This window comes from Danio aesculapii, chromosome 21 (genome assembly GCF_903798145.1).
Source record: "Danio aesculapii chromosome 21, fDanAes4.1, whole genome shotgun sequence".
NCBI classification, from domain to species: Eukaryota; Metazoa; Chordata; class Actinopteri; order Cypriniformes; family Danionidae; genus Danio; species Danio aesculapii.
The window spans coordinates 40,999,012-41,022,981 of NC_079455.1; the positions used below are offsets into that span (position 1 = coordinate 40,999,012).

The 23,970-nt window shown below is 37.7% G+C and overlaps 2 protein-coding genes across 3 annotated transcripts; one reads left to right on the top strand and one right to left on the bottom strand.

The window, feature by feature from the left end:
* Window positions 1-2,311: 2,311 nt before the first annotated feature.
* On the bottom strand, window positions 2,312-6,000 carry LOC130214152 (beta-1,3-galactosyltransferase 9). Its single transcript, XM_056445697.1, has 2 exons — window positions 5,906-6,000; window positions 2,312-3,679 (listed from the first exon to the last, which is right to left on the bottom strand). The coding sequence occupies exons 1-2, from the start codon at window positions 5,909-5,911 to the stop codon at window positions 2,573-2,575; spliced, it is 1,113 nt and encodes a 370-aa protein (XP_056301672.1). The 5' UTR covers window positions 5,912-6,000; the 3' UTR covers window positions 2,312-2,572.
* Window positions 6,001-9,743: 3,743 nt separating this feature from the next.
* Window positions 9,744-23,639, top strand: si:ch73-29c22.1 (kelch-like protein diablo). 2 transcript variants are annotated; one of them, XM_056446935.1, is made up of 8 exons: window positions 9,744-9,839; window positions 16,743-16,858; window positions 17,029-17,212; window positions 19,884-20,027; window positions 20,120-20,253; window positions 22,825-23,036; window positions 23,191-23,297; window positions 23,559-23,639. In XM_056446935.1, exons 1-8 carry the CDS (start codon window positions 9,826-9,828, stop codon window positions 23,620-23,622), a joined length of 975 nt encoding a protein of 324 aa, XP_056302910.1. In that variant the 5' UTR covers window positions 9,744-9,825; the 3' UTR covers window positions 23,623-23,639. The 2 variants fall into 2 exon arrangements, with proteins under 2 accessions (XP_056302910.1, XP_056302911.1); XM_056446936.1 differs by having other exon boundaries at window positions 23,191-23,314; window positions 23,559-23,612.
* The last annotated feature ends 331 nt before the right edge of the window (window positions 23,640-23,970 follow it).

Here is a 23,970-nt window from a genome sequence, read left to right on the forward strand (position 1 = left end):
GCTCAATACTCTTAACGAGATTATGGTTTTGTTTGGTGCCTAATAGGGATGTCTCAATCAAGTTTTTTTGCCCTTGAATCCCAGTCATTTGATTTAGAGAATCTACCAAAACCCAATCCGATACTTCTATAATACATTAAAAAAGGCTCTATGTGCTCCAAAAGCATAAGAAATCCAGGGTTCTCTACACAGGCAAATGGCAGGTCACTTAATGCGATCATTTGAGCTATCTTGGCTGTGATGTCCTTTGCCTTCGCGTTTTCACACGGAATTTTTTTTCTCTCCTCTTCAAACTCTCCTGCAGCTTGAACTGACTCCTCTTCGGTTGGGTTGCCTGGGTGAACTCGCTGTATTGTGTTGGGTGTTTGTTTTTGAGGTGCCTTATCAGGTTTGTTGTGTTAAATGAAGACTTTTCCACCTCTTGCAATCCTACGTTTACATATCTCACAGTTTGCTATGGCAATGTTGCCGTCATCAACTTTATAATACCTGCAGACCTCAGACATACTCGCACTTTCCTCTTCAAGCTGCTTCCGTGTTCTACTTTGCTGGCATTTAACCAATAGCGTCTCTGCAACAAAGTGATGTCATGCCAAAGTGATGTTATGTTGTTTCTGTGTGAAGTGAAGAAAGAGGTTTAACTCTGTGCCTCAGCATAACTATGTGTTAAAAAATAATGAGAACATATGAAGAGTTCAGAGCAAAACCCTCTAAATCAGACCTCTTTTCTTGTAAATGAGCATTTTCTATCAGGCTCCTCTGATTAGGTTCTGAAATTTCATTGTATATGCACTGATAAGGTTATTAGCTAGTAAATAAAATACCTTTTTTTTTCAGAAATGTCACTTTAGACAATTCTTTGGTCTTTAACAAGGTAGATTTTCTTTTGCGTCAAAACCAGCTAAATCTACCTCTGCTTTTTATTTGAAACCCTCTAAATCCACCTATTGGGACAAGACAGTGTAATTAGTTGAAAAATAACTAAAGATGCAATTAGCATTACCAAACATAAAACACATACACAAACCACCTAAAATTTAAAAACACATGAATCTGTCAAGTAAGTGGCAGTTCATTCCGCTGTGGTGACCTCTGGTAAACCATGGTAAAAGCAGAAGGAAAATGAATGAATGAAATCTGTCAAGTAAGTGCATTAATCAATAACATTAAAACTGACAATAATTAAATCGTAACTATCTGTTGTCATTTCTGATATTTGGGATTCAGATTTAATGTAAGTAGAGCAATGTAAACATGGTAACTAAGCCTGGTAGATTCAAATAATGTAGTGTAAAAACATTATGAAACATCAATATCTGTGCTTTGTCCATTAATATAAAAAGCTTATCAGACGTATAGGTAATATGAAGTAATAGAAATAATGGATAGTTTTATATATTATATTTGTTTTTAAAAATAGCTTACATTAGCAAATAAAACAAGGTCTACTGGGCAAAAAGGGGATGTCTTTCAGACACGTTTAGAAAGCTGTCATTCATTCATTCATTCATTTATTCTCACCATACTTAAGGTCTTGGTCTTGTTTATCCTCTTAGCATCAATGTGGGATAAAAGAACGACATCTTAATTTCGTCTTTCTTGTTGCTGTTTAATGTATGGTAAATCAGACTCATTCAAAGTAGCGTCGCTGCGCAAAAGCATGTTATGAATGCATGTTACACTTCCAACCGTACATTGTGTTTTCTTTTTATTATAATGCACAGAATTTTGAGGTAAGGGACATTTTCATTTGCCATTCACTGACAGTCGGACAGGTTCATTCAGTTCATCAAACTCTGTCTTTTAAAATCGAAATCGAAAGCGTAATAAAACATCCTCATAAAGCCAGCATATCAGCGCGCTGCTACTTTAAAAACATATGGTTTGCTTCTCTGTATCTGATTGGTTCTTGGGATATAGCGGCTTTTGCTGTCAAAGGCAAGTGACAATTAGCGGCTTTTGCAAACAAACTGTGATTTCTGAATGCGCTGACGCTGCAATATAGATGATTTGTTTGCAGTACATGCCTAACATGTAGTACGTTCTTAAAGCATTCGCTCAATGTCATTAGCTCATTTTAGTGTCTTTTGCATCTGAACTCTTCATATATACATATATTTGAGTCCTGATCGGGAGGTAACGTCCGATCGAGTCTGAAACCACGAGATCGGGCCCGATTTCCGATCACGTGATCAGATCTGGACACCCCTAATGCCTAATATGCTTTTAATAGTTTAATTCACACTTAACTGAATGATATTAAAGTGATGTTAACAACACATCTGCACTTTGAAATCGCAGCAACGGCTTGTTATTGCAATGTTTACAGTGCTGATGCTATACTTCTGGGTTTCTTCCCACCGCAGCCTCACTTTCGTTTTTTAAAATGGTGGCCGCATGAATCAAGCGTATTAGAACAAGTTAAAGGTGAGTAAATGTTGGCAGATTTTTCCCTTTTGGGTGAACTGCCCCTTTAAATACTTAAACAGATCAATTTTAATACTTTGCCATTTTTGTCAAATTCAATATTTGCAGCAATCTATACAGCTAAAGAGGCGCACTCGCATTCATCTTAACCCTGGCTGTATTCATTATTCAGAAAGGAGAGTTTATCTAGGTAGGTCATTGCTTTGCACACTACCAAACTATAATAAGTCTTTAGCATGCCACAGCTCCTCCCCTTCCCTGCCCCTAAATCTCGCCAAACCACGCCCATTTGCCTAACTCCCATCCCGGCAGAGCTGAACAGGAAGTTGTAACAGCAGGGGTTATAGCGAATGTGTCTGTTGCCAGAAAAACGAGCGCTGTGAGTGGCCACCACACCTGCCCGTCTTGCACACAGGCCAATCAGAACGTCAGAGGGCAGGGGCAACGATGCGTCCTCAGCTGCAACGTAAATTTTTCTCACCACGTCTTGAGATAGAAGGAACGCTGGGCCGGAGCAGTAATCTGGGAGGTACTTATCGGGATACACCTGATAGGGCAGGTAATGCGGTTTATCGGGGTCTCTCTCAGGTGCGGCCCGATGGATGACCCTACCGAGATAAAGGTCATCTGGGTGCGTTCTCAATCCTAGTAAGTATGATGTAAGCGCGGGAAGGTTTAAATACACAGAATCCTCAGAAAGGATGATAAATCGGGCTTGTGGGCAAAAATGTAAGATCCATTTTAGTGCCATTTTAACTTGTTCCCAATGTCCTCTCTGCCAATCTCCTCTTGAAATGCCTCCTTCAAACTGCACAATGTCACCATATCGATCAGACTCCTCCTTTATTACTCCAAGCTCTGCCCCCAAAGGGGAGGAGCCAAGGAAAAACACAGTCCGTACGGCAACATTATGCACTACTGTCTGATTGGCCCATGAGTGTCGCACTGCCTCCCTTTGACTTGAATTTCCAGGTGAACTCAGGACAACTGTGAGGATGAGGAGGTCCAGATGAGGAAGGCAGGGCTCTGTGTTAATGGGATAGAGCTGTGAGGTGTTGACCCTGAGGTCAGTAAGGTCTAGCTTCCGTGCCCGTTCTCGAACCTCGAGGACGAATCGGTCAGTGTATGCGGCAGGAGACGACTGTAGGAGAAACTCTTCCACTATGTCACCTCCAAAGAGCAGAGCGTGAAACAAGATGACGTTACACAAGAGGAAGCACCACTGATGAGTCTGCAACCGGAACACACAGATCTGATAGAGAGAGAAATACGACCAGATTATAGCAACAGCTGCAGTGGAGATCAAAATTACAGAACAAATTATAAACACTTAATTTTTCAGAAATAATTTATTTTCACCTGTCATCCCTCAGGACATTACTAGTCTGTCACAGTACACCACTAGTCTTTCGATTTTCTCACAGGACTTCACTAATCTTTCACAAGACATCACTAGTCTCTCATATCTCTCACAGGACATCACTAGTCTTTCTCACAGGACTTCACTTGTCTTTCTAATCTGTCACAGAACATTTCTAGTCTCTCAAAGTACATCACTAGTCTTTCTCAGAACATTCCTAGCCTCTCACTAGTCTTTTACTATTTTTTCTCAGGACATCACAAATCTATCACTAGTCTTTCTCAGCACATCACTAGTCTCTCACTAGTTTTTCTCAGGACATCCCTAGTCTTTCACTAGTCTTTCTCGGGACATTGCTAGTCTCTCACTAGTCTTTCTCAGGACATCACTAGTCTCTCACTAGTTTTTCTCGGGACACCACTAGTCTCTCACTAATCTTTCTCAGGATATCACTAGTCTCTCACTAGTCTTTCCCAGGACATCACTAGTCTCTCACTAGTCTTTCTCAGGACATCAATGGTCTCTCACTAGTCTTTCTCAGGACATTATTAGTCTCTTACTAGTCTCTCACTCTTTCTCAGAACATTCCTAGCATCTCACAAGTCTTTCTCAGGACATCACTAGCCTCTCACTAGTTTTTCTCAGGACATGACTAGTCTTTTACTAGTCTTTCTCGGGACATTGCTAGTCTCTCATTAGTTTTTCTCAGGACATCATTAGTCTCTCACTAGTTTTTCTTAGGACATCATTAGTCTCTCACTAGTCTTTCTCATGGCATTACTAGTCTCTCACTAGTTTTTCTCAGGACATCACTAGTCTTTTACTAGTCTTTCTAAGGACATTGCTAGTTTCTCACTAGTCTTTAACAAGACATCACTGGTCTCTTGTCTCTCACAGGGCATCCCTAGTCTCTGTCCAGTATTTCTCAGGATATCACTAGTCTTTTACTAGTCTTTCTCAGCACATTGGAGAGCACTGGTCTCTCTTGTCTCTCACAGGTTATCACTAGTCTCTCATTGGTCTTTCTCAGGGCATTACTAGTCTCTCACTAGTCTTTCTCAGGGCATTACTAGTCTCTCACTAGTCTTTCTCAGGACATTACTAGTCTCTCACTAGTCTTTCTCAGGACATCACTAGTCTTTCTCAGGGCATTACTAGTCTCTCACTAGTCTTTCTCAGGACATCACTAGTCTCTTATTAGTCGTTCGCAGGACATCACTAGTCTTTCTCAGGACATCACTAGTCTCTCACTAGTCTTTCTCAGGGCATTACTAGTCTCTCACTAGTCTTTCTCAGGACATCACTAGTCTCTTATTAGTCGTTCGCAGGACATCACTAGTCTTTCTCAGGACATCACTAGTCTCTCATTAGTCTTTCGCAGGACATCACTGGTCTCACTAGTCTTTCTCAGGACATTACTGGTCTTTCTCAGCTCATTGCTAGTCTCTCACTAGTCTTTAACAAGATATCGCTGGTCTCTCTTGTCTCTCACTAGTTTTTCTCAGGACATTGCTAGTCTTTCTCAGGACATCAGTCTCTTATTAGTCTTTCTCAGGGCATCAGTCTCTTGCTAGTCTTTCTCATGACATCCCTAGTCTCTCACTAGTCTTTCTCAGGACATCAATCTCTAGTCTTTCACTAGTCTTGTTCAGGACATCGCTATTCTTTCACAGGACATCACTAGACTGTCACTAGTCTGTCAAACCACATTAATATTCTGTCTAGTTTCTCACTAGTCTATCTCAGAACTTCAGTAGTCTTTTAGGACAACCATAGTCTCTCTATCATAACTTGACTAGTCTTTAGTTGGTCTTTCACAGGACATAACTAGTCTCTCACAGACATCTCTAGTCACTCAGTATAAGATTAGCTACTGTAATATCTCATGGCCCAGTGCTTCACTTAGTCTTTCACAGTACAACACTAGTTCCCTGACTGTAGTGAGATTTTTATCCAGAACTTTCTCTCAGTCAGATATTTTCAGTCATGGTGGTTAATTGTTAAGCAGTAAACCAGCACACTAGCTGTCCATATTAAAGGCTAGTATCGAAAACACACTGACGGTACAGACCAGAATATTCTAGAACTGGTATAAACAATAATAGCAACATGACTTACCTTCATGATGTTCAATAATTATGTCTTCCTTTCTCTTTTCTCTTCTATATAAGTTTTTCTTCCTCAGGTTTTTGCCTCACAAACTGATGCGTCTGCTGTTTACCTGGCCGCTGTTTCTTGTGTAAACTGACACCAGGCAGGTAATGAAATATAACACAGCTCCGTCTCCACTGCGCAGAGATGTCCAGCTTCACCTGCAGTAATAATGGATGATGGCAGGATACATTACTCAACAGCAAAAGCACACACAGACTGATGTTGCTGTCCTTGACCCATACAACTCAGAGCTAACAGAAAGTTTGTAGAAGTTTTGGAAGTACAAAATAAGTCACATGCATTCTTAAAGGGATAGTTCACCCACAAAGAAAACAATTGTCATAATTTACTTGCCTTTTACTTGTTCCAAACCTATTTGACTTTATTTCTTGGAGAGTTTCTTTCATTGAAGCCAATGGTAACAGGTTTTCAGCTTTCTTTAAGATAGGATATTTAAACGTTAAAGGTTTAATAGAATTAGAGCCCACGTGAAAAACATTATAGTAATTTATACTAATAGTATGATTTTGAGCCATACTACAGTAGTGTATTTTACAATATTTAATACAATCAACACTTTGCTACTGAATTCTACATCATACTGTTGTATTAATCCAATTCAATTCATCTTTATTTCTATAGCGCTTTTGCAATGTAGATTGTGTCAAAGCAGCTTAACATAGAAATTCTAGTAAATTGAAACTGCGTCAGTCCAGATTTCAGAATTACAGTTCAGTTTAGTTTAGTTCGGTGTGATTTAATTTTCACTGCTGAAAGTCTAAACACTGAAGGGCAAATCCATCAATGCGCAGCTCCACAAGTCCCAAACCATGCAAGCCAGTGGTGACAGTGGCGAGAAACAAACTTCACCAATTGACAAAATTAAAGGAAAAAATCTTGAGAGAAACCAGGCTCAGTTGGGCACAACCATTTCTCCTCTGGCCAAACTTCCTGTGCAGAGTTGTAGTCTAGCCGCCGGATGCTGGAGGCATCATGAAGAAGCTGCAGGTGTGAGTAGGTCATCAGCGAGTGTACAGGCTGGCCAACGAGAACAATGCGGAGACTTGTCTGTCACTGGGGTCTTTCAGGGATCAGTCTCATACTCTCCACTTCTCCATGACCGTCACAACAACTGCTCAGGATACAGCCTGGTCCAGGATTATGGATACCACTAGAAGTTCTCTATGGTTGGCACCATCTCTTCACAGGACTTGGATCACATCATCATGGCGCTGCATAATCTCTAGGGCCCGGTTTTTCCAAAATAATCCCCTAGGATTTTGGATAACAGATTGGATCAATTCCTGAACATGGGTTTTGCAAAAGAAATAACTGGATTAGATAACGTAATCCAATCTTGGTTTTGATCCGGATCAAACCTTTAGTTTGGGGTTTTCAGACCTTTTAGTAGGATCTGGATCACTTTGATCCAAAAAATCTGGATTAAACTGATCCCATCAGGACCAGGTTTTTCAAAAGGATTTAGAAATCCTTTTTTTGCGATCCGTGATCACGTAATCCAGCTTACATTTTGAGCCAGTTTTTCAAAGCAACATTGGATTGGATCAATATGATCCGGATAGGAACTTTTCAGGATCACTAAATCTGGATAACCAGTGCAAATATACCCAATAGTTATAGAAATCTACAGTATTGGGGAATTTGTTTTTACCTGTATAGTTGTTTGTGTTACCATAGCAACAGTACAATCACCACAAAAGATTATTTCAATGTATTTTACTGGTTCAAAAACCCTACAGTCATTCATTCACTTATTTATTCATTCATTTTCCCTTTATTCATCAGGGGTTGCCACAGCGAAATGAACAGGCAACTTATCCAGCATATGTGTTACACGGCGGATGCTCTTCCAACTGCAATCCAGTACTAAGAAACATCCATACACACTCAATCACACTCATACACTACGCCCAATTTAGTTTATTCAATTGACCTAGCATATGTCTGTAGACTGTGGGAGAAACCGGAGCACCCAGAGGAAACCCACATCAACACGGGGAAAACATGCAAACTCCAAACAGAAATGCCAACTGACCCAGCCGGGGCTCAAACCAGTGACCTTCTAGATGTGAGGCGACAGCGCTACTCACTGTATTTACTATAAATTACTATAGTATTCCTTTATATATGGTCCAACAATCAGCTTCTGGAAGAAGAGATATTATTTTATGAAGAAATATACATTACAAGAAATATATATTATAGTTGTTTATAATACAGTATAGCCAACTGATAATGAATATGATGCTGATAATGATAATGACTAAATATCAACTTCAATATAAATGGCCCTGGGAGTAAGTAAGCAAGCATAGCCAATTGATCAGTTTTTTTTTAAAGACAGATCTGTTGTGAGCTTAGAGAATTTTTTATACTATCAATCTTTTTTTTTAATTAATCATGTTTGAATTTAACCAAATTATTTACATTAGTATCCATAAACAAGTATTTTATTTTTATGAAGCTCTGAAATTGTTATCAATTGGTGTTTAGTGCATATTTTGCTAATATAATAAACACTGGTGACAATTATATATATATGCACAGATGTCACATGATTGGTGAAAATTGTCACATGACCATCTTGCACCATGAGGAGGTGATGGCTGAGACAAAGCTCCAAACGAAAGGTTGGTAAAGTATTGTAACATCAAGATACGGTAATGATTTTTGGTAAATATCATCTTTAAGTGTCTAATATTAATATATTAATTCACAGTTTTTCAGCCTAGTTGAATGTGATCATAAGCTGAGTAAACAATAATGGTGGCCAATAGGATAACACAGTGCAATTAGCTACATATACACGAAATTAACATTAAAAAATCACCTATACAACTAAACTAAGTTTGAGTGAAAAAATAAAATATTATATTTATATTTAATTTAAAAACATTACCAATAACACTCTTCCGCCAAAATGAGATTGAGGTAAAGTTGGTTCAGTGTCAACTTTTGTCATGCTCACTAAATTGTTTACCATATTACTTTGAATATTCTGTCTGAAATCGCATGTAATTCTGACTTGTAGACGACATTAGCACTTGTAAACAACTTTAGCACTATTTATTTGACTGAACAATGTTGTATTTTGATAGTCATTGGCTGCATTAAGGTGAAATTAGTTTTATATGTGCACATTCAGGCTCCTTAATATAATTTGATTTCAGAAAAGTATTCATTGCAAATTCTAAATACTGAAATTATATTAGCAGTCATTGACAATGACAAGTAAAACATTGTTTAGAGTTAATTAAATAGTGATAATGCTGTTTTGAAGTCACACTTGCATGTGATTTCAGTCCGAAAGTACCAGGATTGAAGCTGTCACAGAACGAATGTGCGAATATAAAACCAACTTTACCTCAATATTGGCAGCTTAAATGATTTCACTATTTATAATTTGCAAAGAATGCTCTTCTGAAAAAATAATATTAAGGAGAAAGTCTGAATGTGGGAATATAAAACCAACTTAACCTCAGTAGAAACAAGTAGGCCTGTCAAAAAGTGAATTTGTGTGTGTAAAAGTGAGTTATGGTTGTGTGTGAAATGAATACCAGCTTGTTCTCAGTGCGACCATTTGTCTTCTGTAAGAATGAAATGTGTGTGTGTGTGTGTGTGTGTGTGTGTTTGTGTGTGTGTGTAATGATTCATATGGCAGAAGAAAGGCTATTTTCTCACCTCTGTGATTGTTTACATGTTGAGTATCATTCACTGTCAGCACTAAACCTGCATACCTGCATATCACACATATGCAGTCTCTCTGTCTGTCAGTCACACACACAAAGTGTTCTGTCTCAAACACTGTGAACTGCAGAGAACAAGACAGAATAAAGAAACATTGATAAAACAACGACATCATAATGACATCAGAAACGTGAGTACATTCATAGACATTTGATTCGTCACAGAAATGTATGCATGTAAAAATGAAAACTAAAACAACGGCCTACTGAACACATGATGTAAAACTCAAGTCGTCGGTGCAATCAGATCGTGTAAATCTTCAATGCTGTCTCAATCTAAGAGATTTGAGTTCAGTTATATCTAATGTATAAAATCCTTCTGATATTAATGAGTTCTTTTGGATGCCAAGTGTGATGCTTATGACTCACAGCTGATGTATTTTTAATTTGATATTTTATTTACTGAACTTAGTCATGGTATGCTGGATTCAGTTTACTTGGCAAGTGTGCAACAGTTATAAAATGCGTTACATATCCCTATTCAAAACTGATGTATATAATACTGAATATAATACTGAATAATAATAAATATTTCCAAGTTTTGTATGTATTGTCATTAAAATAGCTTTTACCACTTTTTTCAAAGTGTGTTATTGCACTGACCTTATCCTCCATCTAAAAATAATGGTCTGCCCTTCCTGATGTCACATTTTCTTCTATTTCCTCATTGTGCAAAATAGTAGCTTGGTCTCATCATTTGAAAATTAAAACCCTTTTGTACAAAGCTGAGTATAAATAATGTGGTGCAATGGTATTTTTTATACAATTATTAGACATTTTTATGCACAACAGACAAATGCAGAGTTTCCTGTAGACGTTTATTTTAATTTCAAGAGTTCCCACTTAGATATGCATGGCGTATAAAGCAGGTTTGACATGCTGTCCCGGGAGAGAACCCTGAGCTCGGAGATATTTGAGCCCAGGGCTCCCGCCCGGTCGATAGGCATATCAGGAGATCCGAGATCAGGTAGGTCTCGAGAGCTCCCCGTTTCAGAAAGGGAGGGAAAAGAGGAGAAGGGGTGGAAGGGGGGATTCTTCCAAACGAAGATAAAACATTTGGGAGAAAATGATCCATTTATAGTAAACTAGGATCACTCTGATTGGATTATTACTGATTACAGATGAGCAGCCAGTCGTGCTCAATCATATCACGTGCTCCTCTCGAAATTGGTTTATGAAACTTCACTTAAAGGTGCTGTACGTTTTTAACTCTTCTAAAGCATAAAAATACCATACTATGTTTGCAGATATTTAAGAAACATGGTTGCCTTGAGGGAAAACCATGTATTTGATTCATTCAGTCATTCAGATATCATTGTCAAATTTAAGACTTTTTAAGACCATTGAGTATTAAATTTAAGACCTACATCACAATATCAAAAACACGCAAAAGAAAAAATGAAAAAACAAAAAATTTGTGGAAACAATAAAATTATTTAAATTGAACAGTACTAAAGACAGGTTAGATGCACCATTACAGGAAAAATAAACAAACAAACATCTTGAGGCTGATTTATACTTTCGCCTCGCTCCGCATTGCACATCTCCGCTGACTGTGCGCGCACCTTACAAAACTGACGAGGCTTTTATACTTGACGCGTTCGCCATTGTGATATTCTTTAAAACGTCAGGGATCGGTCAAAAGAAACCCACCGTAAAGTCAGACGGATAAACAGAAAAGTAGAAAGTTTCAGTCATATCATTAATATTGTTCAAGATTTTAAAACTAATTCATTTTTATTATTTATAATGATTACAAAGTTGGGCGACGGGGTGGCGCAGTGAGTAGCGCTCTCGACTCAAAGCAAAAAGGTCGCTGGTTTGAGCTTTGGCTGGGTCACTTGGTGTTTCTGTGTGGAGTTGCATGTTCTCCTCACGTTTGTGTGGGTTTGCTCCGGGTGCTCCGGTTTCCCCCACAGTCCAAACACATGCGCTTTAGGTGAATTGGGTAAGCTAAATTGTCTGTTGTTGTGAATGAGAATGTATGGGTGTTTCCCAGTGATGGGTTGCAGCTGAAAGGGCATCCGCTGTGGAAAACATGTGCTGGATAAGTTGGCGGTTCATTCCGCTGTGGTGACCCTAGATTAATAAAGGAACTAAGCCGAAAAGAAAATGAATGAATGATTATAAAGGTTTATAACCATTCAAGATTAAACTTTGATGCATCACTTGCTTTTGTCTTTGCAGCAATTGTGGCAGAGAGACGGCATTTAAAGAGCAGAGAGAGAGAGCAGAGCCTGAGTCTGAATAATAAAGTCAAAATAAGATTTATTTACTACCTGAGTTTTATTAGTAGTTTTATTTATACTACCTGAGTTTATTAGTTTTATTTACTACCTGAGAATTTTGGAAAATAAATGGGAAAAATATTTTTGTAACCCATGATATTGAAAATGTAGACAGACACTCTTGGCAGATGGCACCTACTAAGTAAATTGCTAGGGAAAAAAGTCAGAATTGCAAGAAATATATATGCGGCATGGTGACTCAGTGGTTAGCACTGTCGCCTTACAGCAAGAAGGTTGCTGGTTTGAGTCCCGGCTGGACGAGTTGGCATTTGAATAAGGTGAATTGAATAAATTAATTTGGCCATAGTGCATGAGTTTGTGTGTGAATGCGAGTGTATGGGTGTTACCTAGTAAAGGGTTCCTGCTGGAAGGGCAACTGCTGCGTAAAACATATGCTGGATAAGTTGGCGGTTCATTCTGCTGTGGCGACCCCTGATTAATAAAGGGACTAAGCCAAAAAGAAAATGAATATATGCGGCATAGTGGCTCAGTAGTTAGCTCTGTCGCCTCACAAGAAGAAGGTTGCTGCTTCAAGTCCCGGCTGGGCCAGTTGGCGTTTGAAAAAAGTGAATTGAATAAACTACATTGGCCATAGTGTATGAGTATGTGTGTGTGTGTGTGTGTGTGTATGCGAGTGTATGGGTGTTTAACAGTACTGGGTTCCAGCTGGAAGGGCATCCGCTGTGTAAAACATATAGTTTTAGTTGGCGGTTCATTCCACTGTGGCGATCCCTGATAAATCAGGGACTAAGCTGAAGGAAAATGAATGAACGAATATATATTAGGCTTACAGTCTTATATTCTTTGTGGGCCTCAATTTGGAGTATATTGTTATACTGTGTACTTCTTGATAATCTTGATCACTAAATCTCTCATCAGAAGAAATGTGTCAGCTCTTCCAGGATTTTATAACTAGTAGCATTCACGCCTCCTTCCCTCTCTCTCTCACACACACGCACACACACACACACTCAATAGGGCATTTCCATTTCCCTGTCACTCTTTGTCTGTGATAATTATGAGTTAGAAAAGTCACGGTTAGACTGTGATATCTGCCAGAAGCCCATGATGACTGCTGGTGAAAACATTTGAGCTCGCGGTTGGCATGGTAACAGAACCGGTTGCCAGGGTGATGCTTTCATTATCGGCATAGGTGAATCGGTGACCGGTTTAGCACTCCGGGTTTCATGCTCTTAAGTTATATGACAGTTCAATTGGTTCTCAAAGCTGCCACGGCTTGATTGGGTTTTGATTGTCAGTGCAATTATTTCCTGTTGTCAGATCGTGTGCGCATGAAGAAGAATTTTGTTCACAGTGCAGACATGTCTGATGTGGTGCTATGTTTGTCGACAAGAGGTAATATATTTTGCTGAGGCGACAGGCGTGAGTTCACCTTTGACCCCTGACGCACACAGTCCTCATCTGAGGTGTTGTCATGCTGGAGCGTGGCTTTTACCTAACATAGCACTGTAAAGTCAACAGAAGAAAGAAAGAGAGAGGGAGAGCAGAACATCTGAAAAGAATGAGCAGTGAAAGCAGACAGAGTCAAGGGCATTTGACTTACACCCACATCTGTGACTCACTCCAGTGTGTTTGTGTATAGCAGAAAAGACTGATCGTTCCCATTGAGAAATTATAGATTTCTTGAGACATGGCTGTGTATAAAATAAAAATGAGACTTTTCTGTTTTGTATTTATTTATCTTTTATCATGTGCCAAAACCCATGACACTTTTATTTTAACAGTCAATTTCAGTATTTCCCAGCATTTTTCAGAATATCTTGTTTTGTGCTCAACAGAAGATAAAAACTCAAACAGGTTTGTAACAAGTGGAGGATGAGTAAATGATGACATAATTTTTCTTTTTGAATGGGAATGATCCTACTTTACAAAACATCTTTTTAAGATTATTTTAATACATAATAATAAACCAAAACATGAAAACAATCTACTTCTCTTTGATATAAAGCTAAGATTTTTCTATTTTCTATTGGTTTCACAATGCAAATTTGCATTTTAGAGTCCATTTACAAAAGCTGTGAAGCCTCATGAGGTAATGAGTGATGTGCAGATGACCAAACCAGTGGCAGCCGCTCAGGCGGACGAAGAATAAATAATAACCTGGTCAAAATGCTGTCATTTCAATAGAATTCATTTGGTTGTTTTGCAGGCTTATGTTTAGTGGTGTAAAGTAACAAATTAAAAATACTTACTGTAATTGAGTAGTGTCTAATTGATGTGTAAATTATGTACTTTTATCAGTGATTTTACTCTACTATTTTCCTTTAACCTGCAGTCCCTACTTTATTTCTCATTGGCTGAGTAGAAAAATCACTCCTGTGATTCCTGTCCAATCAAATCGCACATAGAAAGTAAATCGCCTGCTGTACAAGCTCAAGACATGGGCATTTATAAATGATACTAACTTTCCCCTCACACTTCCAATAATATCCAGCTGAGCACAGCGTCTTCATGACTTTATTCAACCGGGATCTGCTACAGTGTTTGTCTGTTAGTGGGCGGGGCTGCAGGTTTTAATTTTCCCGGGTTTGCGTGTGGAACAATTGGGTGGGGCTTAAGTTTCGTGTCAACATCACGCCGAAACGGCTAAAGACTCGTTATCAAGATGGTTCATTTGAAGCACTATGATTCGACTCTTTATAAATTAATCAATCATGGTTTTAAACACTGTGCACTTTCAGATTTAAGCCTGATAATTCACTTCACTTAGAGCTGTGTTACACACTACATGGAAGGTCATTCTCAAAAACCCATAATAAGGGCTCTTTAAGTTTTCATACGCATGTACAAATTGCATGTAAAACCTTCACACCTTTCACAGTGTAATACTCACTATTTACTACTCTTGAGTACTTTTTATTCACACTTTGAGTTATATTTACTCTTTCCACCGCTGCAAACATCCCAAACTGGATTTGCCACACTGATGAACAGAAAGCAGTTCGGTTCGAAAGCGATAAAGTAGAAAAGAATGAATAAAGAACGATGAAGAATAAAAATGAAAATTCTGTTATGAATTATTCACCCTCATGTTATTCCAATCCCCTGAAACCTTTGTTCATTTTCAGAACGCAAATTAAGATATTTTAGGGGAAATCTGAGAGAAATCCTCCTCCATAGACAGCAATGTTCCCGACTCACCACTCACAAAACAGACCATATGCTTTCAGTGGTTTGCTGTGGTCCAATCAGAATATTATTAACTTATGAAAATATATTTGTGCGCACATAAACTAAAAATAATTACTTTTTTCAACTGTTTCTTATTTTTAGTGTCAGTATAGGGTGAGCATTCAAGTGTCACACTTGGTTGCGCCTTTGGGTTCACGGTCGCACGCAAGCACAAAACGTCATACAGGTATATACATTACTGCACAGGGCTCATGAACATGTGCAACATGCTTACACTGAGGAGAAGAAATGTTCAATAATCTATTTTTGTTTTATGTATGCACAGAACGTATTCTAGTAGCTTGATATTATTCCGATGGAACCACTGAAGAATAAGGTCTGTTTTGAGGATGATGTTTTGGTATTTTTCTGGACTAGTCATGAATAGGCATGGGACGATAACCGTTAAGGTAGGTCAAGGTTTTAAAACTGTCCAAATTTTCTTCTATATCATTCTATATCTATATCGTATATCGTTCCTAAACTATATGTAAGATATTTTAATTATGTTTTTAGGACAACAGTCTCTCCAGCAGAAAGGATGTATAAAAAAATGTTGTTTTAAATTGGAAAGAAATTTGTGTTTTTGAAACTAATGAAGACAGCGCAAGTCAATAATTCATTTGAATTATTTAGCCTGACATGTTTACTGTTACAAAATATTTTAAACGTTTCTCAAAATAAAATACATTCTTTAAAGGGGGAACTTTTTTGTTTTTTTACCCAGACATTTAAAAAGAATATATTTTAGAGCGGTAACCACAATAGCGTGAAACCATGATATTTTTATCCAAGGCTGTCATACGATCGGACTCTTATACTGGCTCATGCCTAGTCATGAACCTTGTTGTCTATGGAGGATGAGGGAGCTCTCAGATTTCATCTAAAATATCTTAATTTGCGTTCCGAAGATGAACGAAGGGATTGGAACAACTTGAGGCTGAAATTAAAAACTGAATATTCATTTTTAGTGAAATAACCCTTTAACCATAAAAACATATTAAACATTTAAATGTAGAACTGACAACAGTATTCAGTTGCTGTGTAAACGTGAGCTTATTGGCCAAAAGAGTTAACATTTGTGATATTGCTGAATGGCTCATATATGCAGAAAAAAGCAGCACACGCTGGTAAGTTTTAACACATGGCTGGTGGTTTAAGATGGCCAGCACATGACCAGAACTAGCTTAAACCAGCTCATGTTCAGCAAAGAACCAGCAGCCATTTCAAAACCAACAATATCAAAACCTACTCCACTAGCATATGCTGTGTTTTTGTCAACAGGGGGTTTGTCCATTATCTTATAAACATCACCTTCACAAACTGGAAGACATGAGTGCCATTCAGTTGTGTGCTGAATATTAGGCTACTTCAAATCTCTCACTCAAAGTGTCGCAGTCTTCTGCTCCATCAGTGTTGTGATTTACTCATGTTCACAGCCGAGCAGGTGGCTGTTTTATTGTTTGCCCACTGTTTTAAGTGTGAAGAATTTGCATATGTGTTGCACGGAAAGAATGTCAACATTTCATATTTCTTATGCGTGTGTTTGTTTAGCAACAGCTTTAAAGAAGACAAGGACATCTTGCTCACCAAATATAATACCAACACACACAGCACCAAGAAGAATAAAGCCTCATCCAAAGGCAAACCCTCTGACATGATATATGTGGGTCAGTATTTATATCAATCTCTTTGTCAGCGGCTCTCAGACTTTTCTACACCCGCCTAAACATTTTTAGGAAGTTTGGTCAGCTGCCTGTTATTGCATCTATAAATATAAGCACTATTTATTCACGAATTTAAATTACATGTAGCATTTATTTTTTTTAATTGTGTTTAGTCGGAGGCTGGAGTAAAGATGACCCATCCTGTCCAGTTGAGCAGTTCTGTCCTCAGTATAACGAGTGGAAAATGACCGCTCCAATGCTACATCCCCGCGGTGACACGGGGGTGTGTGCTCTGGACGGGGTCATCTATACTCTGGGCGGGTCTGATGATGTCACTTGTTTAAGCAGTGTGGAGAGGTGAGTGCCTATCAACTAGGTACTAATTTAAGACACATTTAAAAAGAATTTGTTGTAAAATTATAACTGTCTGTTTACAAGTGTCCAAAGTATTAAGCTCCTAGCTTGAAATTAACGTATTGTTAAATCCAATTGGTGGCACGGTGGTTAGCAGCAAGAAGGTCGCTGGTTTGAGTCCCAGCTGGACCAGTTGGTGTTTCTGTGTGGAGTTTGCATGTTCTCCCCGTGTTGGCGTGGGTTTCCTCTGCATGCTCCGGTTTCCCCCACAGTCCAAACACATATGTTGTAGGTGAGTTGAATAAGCTAAATTGGCCGTAGTGTATGAGTGCATGTGTGTATGGATGTTGGCCAGTAATGGTTTGTGGCTGGAAGGGAATCCGCTGCGTAAAACATATGCCGGAATAGTTGGGGGTTCATTCCGCTGTGGCGACCCTTCATAAATAAAAGACTAAGCAGAAGGAAAATAAATGACTGAATAAATCCAATTGGTTTTCCAATTAATCTGATTTTTAAATGTATTAAAAAAAGATCCACATTTTATGTTTCTGTTGTTCTGGAATTGTATTTTGGGAAAGATGCAAGTAATAATTTATTACACCCCTAAACTGATGCTACTTATTTAACTTAATTTAATTAAGTAATGCTAAAATTGCAAAACACACAAAATATTGGGTAAAATGTTCTTCTTTTAATTATAGTATTTTTGTCATTAATACAATTTATTTTAATTTAATTCATTTTAATGTATTATTTATTTATTATTACAAGTTCTTTGCTGTTTGCCATTTGTGACCCTGAAATGTTATTTTGCACAGATTTATTTTTGGCTGTTGTCATTTATTCATTCATTTTCCGTTAGATTAGTCCCTTTATTCATCAGGGATTGCCACAGCGGAATGAACCACTAACATATCCAGCATATGTTTTACACAGCGGATACCCTTCCAGCTGCAACCTAGTACTGAGAAAAATCCATACACTCTCATTTATGCCCATACAGTACACTATGGCCAATTTCATTTATTCATTAGCTTTCTTTTCGGCTTAGTCCCATTATTAATCTGGGGTTGCCACAGATTAACGAACCGCCAACTTATCCAGCATATGATTTACGCAGCGGATGCCCTTCCAGCTGCAAACCATCACCGGGAAACGCCCATAGACTTCCATTCACACACATACACAACGGCCAATTAAGCTTATCCAATTTACCTATGCCACATGTCTTTGGACTTGTGGGAGAAACCGGAGTACCGGACCCACATGTGAAGCAAGAGTGCTACCCACTTTGTCACCGTGCTGCCCTTATTTTGGCATTTGTACCGGTCAAAAATAAAGATGTTTTTTTAAATCATTAGTATATTAGGTAAACATCATGTTTCATGAGGAAATGTATTTATTATCAACATTTTTGCCATTTTAGATTGATGCAGACCATATACATTTTGGGGTTGTATTTTACAAGAAGGAAACATGCGATGCCGTTTAAAGTTTGGCCAATAATTTTATCCTACACTGCAAATAAATGCTTAAAACAAGCTAAATAATCTGCCAATTGGGTAAGCGAAATAATAACTTGTAAATGAGTTTATTTTACTTACCTCAGTGGCAGATTCTTTTTCTTGTTTTAAAGAAAAACTCACTTAATTTTTATTTATTATTTCTCAAAACAGACGTTTTGTGTATTATTTTTTACTTGTCTAGAAAATGCTTCTTGACAAAAGCTCTAAGTAAGAAAAGCGTTTTTGCAGTGTGTTCATGTAATACCTGGTCTTTGCTATTCACAACTAGGCCTGTGGCGGTATCTATTTTTTGTTGTAGGATATATTACTCCAAAATTTATCAAGATAAATGATATTATTGCCATTTTATGCCATTCATTATATAAAGCCAGAATGACAATATAACATCATCACAATGCAAGTACACTTTTCCAAAGAACAAATTATATTTTATTTCTAAGAATATTTTATTCAATTATAGTCATTTTTAACAATTTAATAATTAGACATTAGAATCAGAATGTGAAAACGCATATCCTAAATAAGACGTTTTTTTTAACCATACTGACATTGACAGTTTTAATAGAGATAGAGAGTAGTCAGCTAAAATGTTACTAGATTTGGTTTTTATGTATGTGCGATATATATTGCATTACCAAAAATGATTGAGGTCATGTCCATGTGTTGTACAATAAGTCCATATATTGATTATTGTGACAGGCCTATTCACAACAGGAGCTTGTCTACACTGTAAAACCCAACAGTCAACGTTTTCAAATATAAGGAGTGTAGTTAACTCAATTTACTGAAAGTTAATTCTACTCATTTGAAAAGAGTTTGAACTCAGTGTTGAAGGTAATGAGTTAATTAAATACCTCATTACTTTGACTTAAATGGAGTAAGTTCACAGTACTCATTTAGATTAGTTTTAACTCAAATGATGTGTAGCAATCAGTTTTCTCAGTACTTGTAGTATTAGTTGGTTTGAGTTCTCTTCATTTATTGGGTTTTACTGTGCTCAAATAGCTTGTTTACTCAAATGGATGAAGTTTACACTATTCATTAAGATTAGTTTTTGAACCTAAATGGTTTGTTGCAATCAGTTACCTTTTATTTTTGGGTTTTACAGTGTATTCAAATGCTGCTTTTTGTGCATGTGTTTGTGTTAGGTATCATCCAGAGAGCAACACTTGGACTGTGGACGTTCCTTCACTCTCCTCGCCAAGGTCAAGAGTGTGTGTGTTAGAGATGGATGGATGTCTTATTACACTTGGGGGTTTTGATGGAATGACCTGCATTAACACCGTAGAGAGGTCTTAACACACAGTGACACATACATCACAGATAAAAATAAGTCTAGAAATCTCTTTCAGACAAACAGATTTACGTTTGTTTTATACTGTAGGTATGACCCATTGAAGAACTCTTGGTCTAAGTTGACTCCGATGTTGAGGAACAGGGCAGCTGCATCAGCCGCAGTCCTGAATGGTGAAATATTTGTTGTGGGAGGAACAGATGGAGATATGCCGCTGGATTCAGGTACAGCAACATGTATGCAGTGTTAAATCTCATTAAATGATTACAATTTTATTATTTTTAAGAAAGGGTTTACTTTAAATTTTTAGGTAATTTAAATACAGTTACTTGTATACTTGTCTAAATACCGTACATGGATTCAACAGTTGTATTTAAATCAATTCAGAGAAGCAGAGTAACGTATATTTTGCAGAATAATTCTGCAAATGATGACAACTTTTGTAAGCTGTGTGTAGGTGTGTCCACTGTCATATTGGATTGATAGAAACACAATAAGTCCCTTTTTATAATCTCCTGACAGTATAATAGGATTCAATCCCTCCCATTTTGACGCCACTGCAACGTGACGTAGGAGTGCAGTTTCCCCATCCACCGCATTGATTGAGACGCATATTAACATGTCTCCGTAGTAACACATATAATCATATAAACAAGACAAGACTAGTGCAAAGCAACTAGGATTAAAAAATCTGTTCAGCTCTCTGTGATCATCAATCATCATCAAATGTGATCAAGAATGAGTTTAACAAGTTTAAAACCTTTTGAAAGAGTGCATGTTTGTAATAAACACAGTAAAATTGCTGTAATTCAACACCACAGCTGCATAACGCTATAAAAGTAAAGACTTCAATCCCGGGTAGTGAACTTACATCAGGTTTGTTTTGTGCGTTAACATGACGGATGTCCATACAACAGTGGAAATTAACGTGTATCCTGTCACATTTACTGTGCAAAAACAGTGCAAAGCTAAACGTGTATGTGTGTGTTTGCGTGCGTGCATGTACGCGTGAATGTGCACAAACTTTAAAATGACATTGTGTGTGACCCATTGTTGCAGAAAGGCTTGAATTAACTCCACAACAAATATATATTGAATAACAGTTGGGAAAGTTCTTACTGTAGTAAAGGAGATCTGCTTCATTCTTGTCTGTCACTGTGCTGTTTATCTACGTGAAGGCTACGGCTCTGACAAGCATGTGAGAATGGTAGGCGGGAAGAACTAGCGCATTTTCATTTAAGGCACAGGCAACAAAAAAAGCTACAGTGTCTTAACAGCTCAAATTTCCCAGATTTAAAAAAGGTATAATTAATAAAATATAAGGTATAAATTCAGAGAAGCAGAGTAATAATAAATATTTTTATTCATTCTGATGTTTTGCATAGCAACTAAAATTTTCAATGAAAAAAGGATTTATTTGTACGACATGCTTAAGAAAGAATTCAATTTAAATGTATGGCAATATATGGTGTCATTACTTTAAAACGTTTTGTGTTGTTTACATTGTGTTACTTTTTAAAAACAAAACTAAAAGGTCTTGTTTAACTTCAATTTCTATTGTCTATGCACTGAAATTTATGTGAATTTTTATATTTAGTCAAATTCAATTATTATAAAGTAATTAGAAAACTAATTTAAATACAGTTGTAATGATGTAATTGACTTGTTTGGAGTATTTTACACAATGATGTAGGGCTGGGTGATTTGGCAAAAATGCAATCTTGGTAATTATTTTCGATATTGAATAATAACGATATCAATTTCGATATAAGTTGTTAATGGTTCCAGATTTAAAAGCATACCCCAACAATGACTGAAGCTACAAAAATTAGAAGGTCCATTAAATGGCATAACGTATTTCAGGCCAATAAATTTACAGTGGCCGAAAATTCGGTAACATCTCTAATATCAGCACACTTTTAAAGAGTTCACACTTAGCTGATGATTGATTATAAAGCAAGTTTGGCATGCTGTCCCAGGAGAGAGCCCTGAGCTCAAAGGTCCTTGAGCCCTGGGCTCCCTCCTGTTTGCAGGTCTCGAGAACTCCCCGTTTTGATAAGAGCTGATGACAGGTAATGATTGGTATGAATCAATCTACATTCGCACAGAAACGACAGCCGGCCTGTTTAAAGACTAGAACCGTTGACATTCTTGTGTGAGGCAACAGTGTCAATCACTGGGCCACCGTGCCATCCTATGAAGGGAAAGGTGGAGGAGTAGGGTGGAAGGGGGATTCTTCAAATCGAAGATGACGGTAGTGAGAAACCCTGGCTCTTTATAGTGGGTTAGGAATCGTCTGATTAGTGAATCGTACATTAGTTAATGTGGAACCAGCCATGTACAATCATAATCACGCGATCCACTCAAAATTAGTTTATAAATAAACTTCACTTAGATTTCCTTCATTGCACATTCCTGCTGCGTGACTGGCTCTTGGATCAATATAGAGTTAAACGGTCTAGAGCTTATCATTGTTACTGACATAAATTTTATCACGATTCGATAACAGTGTTTCTCAACCACATTCCTGGAGGACCAGCAGCTCTGCACATTTTCCATGTCACCTTAACCAAATACACCTGATTCAGATCATCAGCTCATTAGCAGAGACTGAAAGACCTGTAATGAGTGTGACGGACAATGGAGACTTCCAAAAGATGCAGTGTTGGTGGTCCTCCAGGAACGTGGTTGAGAAACACTGCAATATAATATCGTTTATCGGCCCAGCCCTACAACACTGCATATGTGTGCAAATTTGAAATCTAAGCCCTCAATTATAATTTCTCCTACACTAGTTGAGCATTTTGACCCATTTGAGGGATGCTGGTCTCTGTGTCCAACCATGTCAACCCCGAGGGAAGCTTCGGGATGTGCCGTATTTCTTGGCTGTCTGTATGTGGCTGGAGGACGGGATGAACTTGGCCTGTCATTGAGCAACGTGGAGAGATACGACCCAGACAATTTCCACTGGAGCCCAGTTAGAGCGATGAACAATAAGAGATTTCAGGTTTGAAATAATCATTATTTACTTACTTCACCTCAAAATCGACATGTTCTTGTCATGCCAACAAATAAGGACAACAGGTATACCGGCCACCATTAGTCTTAAACTGTTTGAGTTATGTTTTTTGTAATAAGGTTATTTTCTTGAATATGCACAGGTCTCTTTAGTGGTGTTTAATGGCTTTCTATTGGCTATTGGAGGATCTGATGGTGTTAGTGATCATAAAACCATGGAGGCGTATGACTATGAGACAAATTCCTGGAGGTGTGTATTGTTTTAAAGTGAGTTTGTTCGCATAGAGACTTGAGAGATCTGCAAATGTTTATCTTTTTAACAATTATAAGGCAAAATGAATTTAAATGTGTCATTATGTTAGCTACACTCTTATTAGCAGTTAAAATCATCGTCATGAAGAGATTAATTCTACCAATAACAAAATGTATGCCCTTATTTAATTCAATGAAGATCTATGGTCTCTTTCTGTTCATCTCTTATTTCTATTATTGTGTCTTCTTTTGTGTTTAGACATTTTGGCAGTATGAAGTCCAAGCATCCAGGTGGACACGCGGCTCTGGTTAAGGCTTTCTAAAATATACCAATACGAGTAATGATATAAATTATAATAAATGACTATGAAATAAAATTTGACTATGAAATTTCTTGTTGACCCCCAAAAAACCTATTCTACTGTAGGCATGGGCCGGTATAAGATTCTGACGGTATGATAACCTTGGATAAAAAAATCACGTATCACGGTATTGTGATTACTGCTCTAAAATATATTCTTTTTAAATGACTGGGTAAAAAACAAAAACTTTTTTTCCTCTTTGAAAACAATACATTTGATTTAGAGAAACATTTATTTTGGAACCGTAAACATGTCAGGCTAAATAATTCAAATGAAACGTTGACGTCTGCTGTCTTCATTAGTTTCAAA

Bases quoted from the DNA above. Each gene is read 5' to 3' on its own strand.
- si:ch73-29c22.1 (XM_056446935.1), top strand. The intron at 20,254-22,824 runs GTACAGCAACAT...CTCCTACACTAG, and splicing joins AGATATGCCGCTGGATTCAG to TTGAGCATTTTGACCCATTT. The intron at 23,037-23,190 runs GTTTGAAATAAT...GAATATGCACAG, and splicing joins TGAACAATAAGAGATTTCAG to GTCTCTTTAGTGGTGTTTAA.